Consider the following 11,463-nt stretch of genomic DNA (forward strand, 5'->3'; position numbering starts at 1 on the left):
TGTCATTTCAGTGCCGTGACAGCATCGTATAGAATCATTCTGTTGCTTAGAAACATTTTCCTTTGTTCACATGATCAACTCTCTTGTCTCTTTTATCCTCCCAGAAACTGCAGATGTTTGCACTCTCTCCAGAGTGTTTGCTGCTTCCCATATGTGATGTAACTTTAACCATACTATGGATTCTGTCCCTTTTTATAAATGTGCTGCCTATTTGCTGGCATCTTAGTTCAGTTCCACGTCTGGGTGATTAGATATAAACCTGGGGTAAATCTCTGTGGACAGATTTCTGATTTCTTCCTGTTTTTAGTAATTAGGACTGAAACTGGTATAAACATTCATGTGCAGGTTTTTTTCAGCAGACAAAAGTTGGGGGATTTTTTTTCTACTTTTACAATTCTAAGTGAGCATCTATTACTCATAGAATCAGGAAATAAGACAAAGCTAGGCAGCAGCACCATTTATAACCAAGAAGATAATAATTTCCGATGCTACAGGACTGACTTATTCCTCAAACACCACATGGGGTGTGCTGAGGTCCCATGATATGTTCACAGACAAAATAAAATGTTTAATATATTCGAAGAGCAGAAGGGAAAAAAATAATATGGTCCAGCCTAGAAGTAAAACACCCCAGCTGATGAAAGAAGAAATTTCTGTTCACATGGAGACTCTTTGTTGAGGAATGGGCTGCTATGATTGACTCTGAGGACAGGAGTGACAGGAGAGCCTCACTCCCTATCGATGCCCCTGATGGACCCGGGCCCAGGGCATCAGCAAAGGAATAAGGAGCATCACAGGCTAAGCTGAGCAGGAACTGCTGGTGTGTGTCCTCCTCTACAGATGAGCGAGTGGGTTTTTGTCTCATTTCCCCTCAGGCCTGGAGCACTGTGTGACTTCTGAATCTGTCATCCCACTATGAGCAGTAATAATCTGCCTCGTCCTCAGCCTGGAGCCCAGTGATGGTCAGGGTGGCTGAGCTGCCAGAACTGGAGCCAGAAAATCGATCCGGGATCCCCGATGGTCGATAGTTACTACTATAGATGACGGTTCTGGGGGACGTTCCTGGGAGCTGTTGGAACCAGCTCACATAACCACGTCCAATGTTGGAGCTGCTTCCAGTGCAGGAGATGGTGACCTTCTGGCCCACAGCCCCAGACTCAGAGGATGGCTGAGTCAGCACAGACTGGGCCAGGACCCTACAAGGGGGAGAAATACAGAGACAGTATTGCTGGGGTGTGCAGACAGGAGGAGGACATGGCATACTCATGTCCTCCTAGGATCCCTTTACTTGTTCCTGCATCCAGTCACCTGTGCAGTGAGCGAGGAGGGTGAGGAGGAGAGGGGACCAGGCCATGGTGGAGGTCATCCCTGGTCCTGACTTCTGTGCCTCACAGCTGAGCAGAGCCTCCCCTCATCTCTCCCTTTCCTTCTTCATCCTCTGAGAGAGGGAGGGCCTGTCTATGCAAATGAGACCCCAGATCTTTGACCTCTCCCTGGCCCTGTTTCAGGTCCCTCTGCCTGAGGATGTCAGGGGGATGGACAGGGGAGGTGCTTGGTGGGAGCAGGGGGAGGGGAGGTCAGAGATGCTAGCAATGAGCAGAGGGCACAGGTGTCAGGTCCCAGCTCTGATCACCATTGACTCCTCAGAAATGGCCCCAGCACCCCCTGGTGGCCAGTACCAGACAGACCTTTGTGTGACATGGTGACCAGAGCCCATCAGAGTCAGAGGCTACATACTCACATCACTGTCCACTGTTTCCTGCATTAGGAACAGGCCAGCTCTCCCCTTATGTGTCCTCCCATCACTTCAGTGAAGACTTTATGCTGTACTCATACTCCTCAGGTGAGTCTGTCCACGGTGATATTGGCTCTTCAGGGGTCAGGACTGATGTGGCGTCTCTACACAAACTCCTTTTAGATCAGAACCGAGTCCAGATCAGTGTTGGTTCCACATGGACACACGGCCCATCTGTGAAGGACACTGTGTACTTTCTTCTTATGTGACTCCCACTGGTTTGCAGATCTGCCCTTGCTCTGAGGTTCTGACAGCTCTGAGGAGACAGGGAATGCTTCTCTGCAGGTTGGGGGTAGAAGCCCTTGTGTGCCTTCCTAGAGGGAAAAATGCTGTAAATATTGGTCATCTGTCACTATTTCCACCTGCTTGAAACAGCAGTTCTCCGCACCCTGTGGGCAGTTATTCTCTCTGAGGATCTGTCCTCCCAGCACAGACACAAGACTGCAGGAGCCCGGGCAGGTGGGGCTGTGTGTGGCACTGACCTCAGAACACAAAGGGCAATCCTGAGAGGATTTCTAGGAGAAAAGGAGTAACAACTGCAGATGCTCTGACTGGATCCAGAGACAGAGGTTATGGATTCGTTACCACTGAGCCCAATGTGCATTTAAAATGGATTTGTGTTATTTTATGCAAAGTCCTCCTCAATAAGATTGAAACTAAAGGATAAAGTCCTGTGAAGATGCAGGTGCAATCATGAGTATCCTTTTCCCAAATGTTTACTTATAGTAGAAAGAATATGGGTACTGATTTGCCTAAAAATAGGGACACAACAACAATGGAGGAAGGAGCCAGAATATGCTGCCCAGTGAAACCCCATGAGGGGCTTGTTCATATGAACCACAGAGCCGTCTCAGTGATGGAATTCCCACACCCAGAGAGAGCTTCAGGGTAGAGGGGTTTGAGGTCAGACCACCCTCTGTTGTGCACACAGCTATCATCCCTGTATCTCGTGTCCAGCATATTCAGATAGAGCAAGTGCTCTTTCCACCACCCATGAGCAGAGCAAGGAGTTGCTATTACCCAAGGCCACCTGGACCCAGAGGAGTCTGTTAATGGTCCCACAGGTGAGTGGTGGAGATGTGGCGATAAAGGGGATTGTATCCCTGATATCAGAGGCCCTGTGGCCCATGCCTGGGTCAGACTTTCTGGCAGAAGTCCAGCCAACAGGAAGTGTCACCAGGGTGACTGAGGGAGTGACATCCAGGATCGGGAGCCTGGGATGATGTGTCTCCCGTCCCCATCACCAAGGCTATTTCCCCAGAATCAATGTACTGACCCCTCAGGCACACACTCTAGAGCCCAGAGATAGTCCAGAGCTGAGCTGCCCACAGTGACAGAGATTCCCTTCATGACTCCTGAGCATCAGCCTTGTCCCAGGAGAGCAGGTGTTCAGGGCGTGTCATGGCTCTCCTGCTGACAGGAGCCCTGTTACCCTCAGTATCGCTGGTGGTACTTGCTGATAGGGATTCTGCCTCTTGGAGAATGTAATGCTGAGGATGGCTGGGTGAGCACAGGTTGACCCTGACTTCTGGAAGGAGAGAGAGGCCTGGAAACTGTGGACTCAAGGACACTGTGAGACAGGAGAAAGTAGAGAGGGGTCACACATACACACACACACACACACACACACACACACACACACAGAATGAGAATATTCTCCACGTACTAACACTATAGCTTTCCTTCAGAGGCCAAGCATGAGGGCAAGTATCCCTCTATCCCTCTTATCCTTTCCCACCCCTGAGGTTTGATCTCCATGCAAACCCAACCCCAGATCAGGTTCCCTGTAAGAACTTCCAGGGTCCTGGACCTTGGAGCTAAAGAAGGCCAATATCTGGAAGGTCACATGCCTCAAATGAGGAGTAATTCTACAAAACAAAGAGGAATTTGGTGAGATGAACTCTAGTAACACATCCTCAGAGTCAGAAGATTGGGTCTTGTGGAATGGAAGACATCTGTCCATTTTCATCTGTGCGGAAACAAATTTCACTGCTGTCGGGTCTTCAATTCATAGGAAGCACAGGACAGGGGGTGAGCATGCAAACTCCTTTTCCTGCCCCCTCACATCACAGCCATTCCTCACTGTGCCCCATGTTCCCATGGTGTCTCCTTGTGGTGCCTATCAGAGGGCATCTTGGAAAGGGGCTAATGAATGGGACTTCACTGATGGAGGAAAAATGCATGGCTCGGTTAGTGTCCTGATGGCTTTAGAAACAAATATTCTCAGGCACAAGAAAAAGAGTTGGTATATGGTAAAGTATGAAGCCACCCTCTCCTTTTTCAACTAAGTCAACACTGACCCTCTGTGGGGCCTCAGTCATTCTGAGAATAAAACTTAAATACACCAATAGCTTCTATGTGCCACCTCTCAAAGACTGAATGAACATTCGTATTTTGGAAATACAATAATATTATTGACATATTATAGAGATCGACCGAGGCTGGTGGTATGTGGGAATTACACTCTGGGTAATGTGAGCAGGAAGCAGATGATGAAGGAATTTCATGCTGGTGCAATTTCTGCTCCTTGTCTTCCCAAGAGGTAGACCCTGGAGACTGGAAGTGAACGCTAGAACACTGTCATTTTTCTCGGAAATCCCAATATGGAGACTGTTCAGACCTGAAGAGCCAGAGAGAGCCTGAAGACCTGGGGGAGATGGGAACAGAGAGAAGAACAGGGTGATTGTGGAGGGGGGATGATGTCAGTGTGTGTGAAGAAGTCATGACTATTTGTCGCTGGTTCAGAGAAAGAGAAGATTGTGTCTGTGACCAGGGTGTGTGTTAACATATGGTTTCTAAATATACAATTTAAGACTAGCACTGTGATAAGCAGAACATTCTCTGTGAATAGTAAAGGAGACACTACAGAAGGGAAAGACGGAGGTTATCCCTTTCAAAGTGTTATTCTTTTTCATTTACCCCAGATCCTGGTGCATGTGCAGTTGGGCTCTATCCCCTCACCTGGGTGAGCTCCTGGGACACCTGTACTGGCTCAGGCAACAGCATAGTCTGTGTGTCATTCCTCCCTCCTCAAGGACAGGTCTCCCCACAGGGGACTTTCCCCTACAGAAGCCTGCACGGAAGCTTCTCAATACAAGAGGCTCAGAGACAAGGTCTCTGGTTCCAGGTCTCACTTCTTTGTGATCTGAGACACTGTAAGGAAGGAGCTGCTCCCACCACTAAGTATAGCACAGTAATGGTCATTCTCATCCTCAGCCTGCAGCCTGGAGATGAGCAGAAGCCCTGCTTGGGCCGAGGCATCTTTGGAACCATGGAAGCAGCTGGGGAACCCAGAGACCTGGTGCTTATCTAAATCTGACTAGAACCTCAGCAGATACTGGGGAGGTCTCCCTGCCTGCTGTTGGAACCTGTACATGTCATAGCTGCCAACATGGAAGCCACTATTCAGTGCGCAGGTGAGTCTGGCTGATGTCCCAGAGTTGCAGAGAGGGAGGGCGGCTGAGTCACCACAGGCTATGACACGGTCCTTCAAACACAGACCCTCCTGGGTGATGGGCAGGAGCCAGAGTAACACTTTTCAATATCTGACCCGGAGGGACTGATGGAGCCTGAGAACGGGGACCCACTACCCATGTCCTGATCCTATGTGTACCTTTATAGAGGAGCATAAAGACAGGAGTCCCGGCCTCTTGACCCAGGCCCTGTTCCTCACAAATGGCTGGTCTGCCCCAGGCCTCCTTCTCTCCTCCACCCTCTGCCACTGGAGGGACTGTCCCTGCAAATGGGCTCCATCCAGTGACGTCCCAGCTTTCCCTGATCCCTGATGCTGGAGCTCAGCTCACACCATGCACTGAGGAGGATGGGGGTGGCTTCAGCCTTGCTGAGAGCCCTTGGAGGAAGCACCTGCTGAGACCACACACAAATCCCTGCTCAGGGGACTCTGCCAGTGCTGAGAGGACACAGTCACACCGCGCCACCTTCTGGTCACAATGCACCAATCTCAACAAGGACCAAAGCCCTGAGAGCCCAGTGGCTTTCAGCAGCTCACCAGGTCCTGTGTATTCTCACTAACATGTCTTAGCTCTAGATAACATGGTTCATATACACTGTATGTGATTACTCCAGTTTCTCACTCCATGAAGGGACAACTCTCTATGGAAAGGGCAAAATGTACACAAATAATCAATTAGTGTTCACCATCCTCAGAGAAGTTACTGCAAAAGGTGACTGTATCCTGTCACACATCACTGATCAGAGGATAGTGGAGCTGGTTTGAGGGTCTTGTGGGAGATCTTCAGGAAATGGTAGAGGCTGGACATTTTCCAGGAAGTCAGCCCAGTGACATATTGCCAAGACATCAATGCAGCATACATTTCAAAGGTCATGTGATGCTGTTACATTTTGATCCCGATCAGATACGACCGAGCGATTTGTGAAAAGCTACCAGCTTCGTTTGACTGAACACTTACTGGTGCATATTAGACATATCTCTTTATGTTTGGAAGTGAGATATGTCTCCCGAATTCTTGGTTTCTGAATATTTCTGCTTTCAAATTCCTGTCTGGATTCTGTCTTTGTTGCCTCACAAACTGTTTATATTGTAGCTGAATTTATTTTCCACTTGTTTCCTACCCATTGCTTTCCTTTTGTAGGAAGATGAATGTGATGTTTTATTGTTTTTTCCACATGGCTGGGAAAGGGGGTGCAGAAATCATGTCCTCACTGGTCCCCAAAACCAAATCAGCTCTATGTGCAAATGGTCACCAAATCTCAAGACTCACAGGGACCTTAAGTCAAAGGTCTAAGATGACCAAGATCCACCACATCCCTCAGAATCCCTCTCCTCAATGCATTCAGAGGGGTCCTTCTCTTTGAGCTCAGGCAGGTCCCCCCATGGCTCCAACCCCTTCAGTGACTCCTCAGAGCTGTTTTCTCAATACCCAAGCCCCTCCTACCCTGAAAGATCCTTCCTGCTCTGGCCTGCACACTCCCCCACTCACCTTGCTGTTCTGCCCCTTGTCCCCTGCCCCAGCCTCATCCATCCTTTGTCCTTGGACTCCCTGAACTCATTCCCTCCCATGTTCTCCACACCAGGTTCTCTCAGAAGAAGCTGGGTTTCCCCTGGAGATCATAGTAAACACCCACATTCTGGCCACATTGTGCATCTATTGAAAGCAGGGCAGACACAAAGTATAACACATTGTGATCTATAGTTCTCTATTGGTCTTCTACTGATCTTCACTACTGTAGCTTTATAATAGGTCTTCAAGTTCAAGTGTCAGTTTTCTAACTTTGCTCTTCCCCTGCAATATTATGCTGCTAATTTGGATCTTTTCCCTCTCTGCAAAAACTTTAGAATCAATTCCTCAGTATTTACAAAATATTTTGCTGGGATTTAAGGATTGCATTGAATCTGCACATCCAATTTGGAGAACTGACATCTTGAAAGTAATGAGCTTTCTCACCAATGAATATAGAATATCTCTCCGTTTATTTAGTTTTTCTTTCATTTCATTCATCAGAATTGTGTTATTTTCCTTATATAGATCTTACACATATTAATTTTGATTTCTACCTAACAATATCCCCTTTTTTGGTGCTACAATAAATTGTGTATATTTCACACTCCACTTGCTCAATGCTAGTTCACAGGTAAGCACTTCATTTTTTTCTGTATTAAGTGTCCATTCTGAAACTACTTGTAATTGCTTATTAGTTTTGATGTTTTTCTTTTCATGTCAATTCTTTTTATTTTCTACATAAATGATCATATCACCTAAGAATAATATAGTTTATTTATGCTTCTTGATCTGTATGACTCCAGAAGAAAGGGTTTGGGTGAATATAGCTGCATTTATGGAGATGATTATATTTTTAATTTATTCTCTTATAGAGTGAAATATAATGACTGACTTTCAAATGGTTTACAAACTTGAAGTGTCCAAAATGACCACCTTTCATGCATTGGGGACTTTTTAAAGATTTATTTAAATATTTTCAGAGAGAGAGAGAGAGAGGTGGGGCAGAGGGAGAGAATCCTCAACCAGAATGTAGTGTGAAGCCCGACATGGGTCACAATCTCATGATCCATCAGGTCATGACATGAGCCAAAACCAAGAGTAAGACGCTTATCCAAGGGAGCCACCCAGGTGCCCCTTTGGTATATTGTTAGATTAAATTTGCAGATATTTTGTTATATTTTGGTCCCTATGTCTAGGAAACATATTGATTCTTAATTTTCTGTATTTTGAAAATTTTATCTGGTCTTATATCAGAGAAAAAACTAGATGTATGACATATATTCAACGTTCTTCTTACTTCCTCAGTACCTCTGTAATATTTTCATTATTTCCTCCCTAATGCTTGATAAAATTCTTTAGTGAAGCCCTCTGGGCCTGAAGTTTTCATTGTGATAAGGTGTCACTGAAAGCCATGAACAATTTCAATCTAAGTGCTGGCAAGCATGAGTTAAACAAAGTGATGCCTCATTCCTTGAACTAAATGTACTGAGCATAAATTATTCCTGGGGCTGCGTTGTACATGGCTGTAAATTTCCTATAACATTAATAACATTGTGGATATAAAATAAACTGGTAATTTAAGTTTCAGAATTCTTTAGTAATTTTTAATGCAGGTGGTTTATTTTAAAACAGAAATAGTAGGGGCGCCTGGGTAGCACAGTCGTTAAGCATCTGCCTTCGGCTCAGGGTGTGATCCTAGTGTTCTGGGATCAAACACCACATCATGCTTCTCCTCTGAGAGCCTGCCACTTCCTCTTCCACTCCCCCTGCTTGTGTTTTCTCTCTCGTTGGCTGTCTCTATGTCAAATAAATAAATAAAAATCTATATATATAAAAAAAAGAAATAGTAGAAACCAACCAAATATAATATCAAGTATTGCACAAACTCATTTAGTGGCAGGGGGACCAAACAGAATATATACTGTTAAACTATCCTATGTCTCGATATTTTCCTGGGAGCCCATTGTCGTCAGGGACCATAGTGCTCAGGCCATACAGTTTCCAGGCCGAATTACAAACCTCTATCCACTGGTCACGTATTGTCCCCCACTGTGTTTCCCAGCATGCATTGTGCCACCGCACACTCAAAAGAATGAATTGGAAATTTGAAAACACAAATGATACCAGTTTACAAAAGTCACTATAAAATATTGGAATAAACAAAAAGATCAGAATGAAATACCAACTGAAATGATGGCAAATAAAGGGCTCAGGCACTTATGGAATAATTCATCATGAGCAGGTGGAGGTCAAAACTAGTAGCAAGGGTGCCTGAGGGTGCCCCACCTGGACACATTTTCCAGGCATTCCACAGACACCAGGTCCTATTCACTTTCCTATGGGGCAGGTGAGGGTGGGTCTGCAGCCAGAGGAGAATGATGGGGTTGATAGGCTGAATATGGGAGAAGCACCCAGGATCCCAGGAGCCCCTCACATGCAAGAATTAGAAAGAAAAGCACCCTCTGAGTGTCCTGTTTGGTCCTGCATGAGTCAGGGTGGAGCTTCCTCCGGGCAGGGCTTGTATCTCTGAGGGGATGCTGATGCAGGCTGACCAGGTCACTCTAGAGATCTGTGTGTCCCCTGTGGTGTATCTAGTGACTCCACTGCTTTCTTCCAGAGAGGGTCAGGGAACCAGCACTGGGAGGTCATTAGCTCTACCCTGTTTTGGCATCTGATCCAGGGTCCATGCCACATCATATTTGACTCTCCACATTCCATATTCCTCACACAACCCAGTCTCAGCCCAAATTCTCCCTGATGCTCAAGGTCAATTTTCCTAAGATAAAAGAGATTATTTTTTTAAGATTTTATGTATTTGACAGAGAGAGAGCAAGAGAGCACAAGTGGTGGGGGGAGGTTCAGAGAGAGAGGGAGAAGTAAGCTCTCCACTGAGCAGGGATCCCCATGAGGAGCTTGATCCCAGAACCCCAAGATCATGACTTGAGCCAAAGGCAGACACGTAACCGCCACCAGGCTCCCCAATAACATGGATTCTAGTAGCTCATATTTTGAGTCATTTGTGCAACTATTAGCTATGTTCATAAATGAGATCTTCCTTTCATTTTCACATTGGATACTCTTCTTTTGGGTTCTGTTCCTTCCTTTGATTTGCTACAATGCAACACACCCTCTATTTTAATATATATATTATGAACCACTTTTTTCTATAAACACTTAAACACTGTGGAGGGCAGAACAAGCCCCATCTGACCTAGGACCCTGGAACCCAGATCAGAAGGTGGCAGAAAGAATCAAAGACAAAGACCTGTACCCAGATGACAGGAGCGAAAAGCAGAGCCAATGCCTTCATCACCCCCCTCTACCTGTTCACTTTCCCCTTAAGGAAACTCTCTATTCACACACTGAGGATGTAAAGAGAAGAATCCAGGCCATGGTGGAGAAGCCCCAGAGCTCTGCTTGCTGAGGCCTGTTTGCTGACATGGAGACAGTCCCTCCCCCTCTGTGTCCTATCCTTTGCCCAGGGACCATTGTGGCCTGAGTTCATAAAGTGAATGCATTTTTGTTATGTGATGGTCCTGTCATCTCTCTTTCCAAGAAAATCAGGTCTGGACAATTTACTCTGTGATGCAGTGGAGGACGAAATATGAGGCATGTGTGAATCTGAGCTGAGGGCTCTTGTTGCCCGTGGGGGCCCACTTGCAGGAAAGTCACCCACAGTGAGGACCCTGCTTTTCCAAGTGTGCAAAGGTCAGTGATAGATTTTCCTGGTCTTCCTGGCCCAGACCCTGAGCCCCCAGGAGAAGCCCACCTGCGCCCCCTGCTGATGAGGGGTTGAGCTATACATTTTTCCAGGTCACTAGTCCCCTCAGCTGAACAACTAACTGAAACATTTATGTTAGGAGATATTTCAGGATCACCTGATATTTCAGTTTCCTTCTGCCTGGGCCCTGGCTTCACGACTGGGACACAATGCACTTGAACCAAGCACAAGGCTTAAAGTCCCCCAGAAAATCCCACTGGTTCAACCCTGGTAATAATTCTACTTGAGTTACCCTTACAAGCAGGCTTATTTGGATATTGTTGCTGTTGTCAGGGTCTCCTCTTAGGTTCACCTGCCCCCGTGGTATGTATTATGTCTTCATCGCTGTATTTTCTGTGAAAATATCATGTTTTTTGTCCTTGAATACTTCAATAGGTTCTCACTTATTCTTGAATATTACCCTCACGAAAGTCATTTTGTATTGGCTCCCTGATAAGTTTAGGGTATTTTTAGCCTACTTTTACAATTTTCTCTGTAAACGGAATGATATTAAATAGTATTACTATAAATGGCCTATAAAATTGATATGATGCCTTCCACTGACAACCCACTCCTCTGTTCCACAGACACATCTTCCTGAATGGATAACTGATAACACTTTCAAGAACGTGCTCAAGTAATTATATCTATATACATATATAGATATAACACATGTATATACATTTACACATATATATATATATATATATAAAACACATAACATAATCCTACTTTTTGTCTAGTTCCAGTGCTCCATGACTGTCTTTCACATATAAAATATAATCAATGTTTGTTTGACAAGCATGGACATGTTCTAATTTTGATTCATAGTTTGTGGTTATTCCATAGGATAATTCACCATAATTTGGCCACTTTTCAATGGAGAAATATCCATGTTGATCTCAATTGTTGTTATTGTAACATCT

The 11,463-nt window shown here is 45.6% G+C and overlaps 1 long non-coding RNA gene and 1 gene segment (V, D, J or C); one reads left to right on the forward strand and one right to left on the reverse strand.

Annotated features, from left to right (window-relative positions):
* The window catches only part of LOC117798018, a 16,158-nt gene extending 14,651 nt beyond the window's left edge, over positions 1–1,507 (reverse strand). The window contains 1 exon segment of the V gene segment in view: positions 1,309–1,507. Within this exon segment, the coding sequence occupies positions 1,309–1,366 (58 nt within the window).
* Positions 1–10,114, forward strand: part of LOC117798019 — a 13,913-nt gene extending 3,799 nt beyond the window's left edge. The window contains exon 3 of the long non-coding RNA XR_004622785.1: positions 5,012–10,114. This is a non-coding gene — a long non-coding RNA (uncharacterized LOC117798019). The remainder of the gene's footprint in view (positions 1–5,011) is intronic.
* Positions 10,115–11,463: the final 1,349 nt, after the last annotated feature.

The sequence above is a fragment of the Ailuropoda melanoleuca genome, unplaced genomic scaffold (genome assembly GCF_002007445.2).
Source record: "Ailuropoda melanoleuca isolate Jingjing unplaced genomic scaffold, ASM200744v2 unplaced-scaffold2228, whole genome shotgun sequence".
NCBI classification, from domain to species: domain Eukaryota; kingdom Metazoa; phylum Chordata; class Mammalia; order Carnivora; family Ursidae; genus Ailuropoda; species Ailuropoda melanoleuca.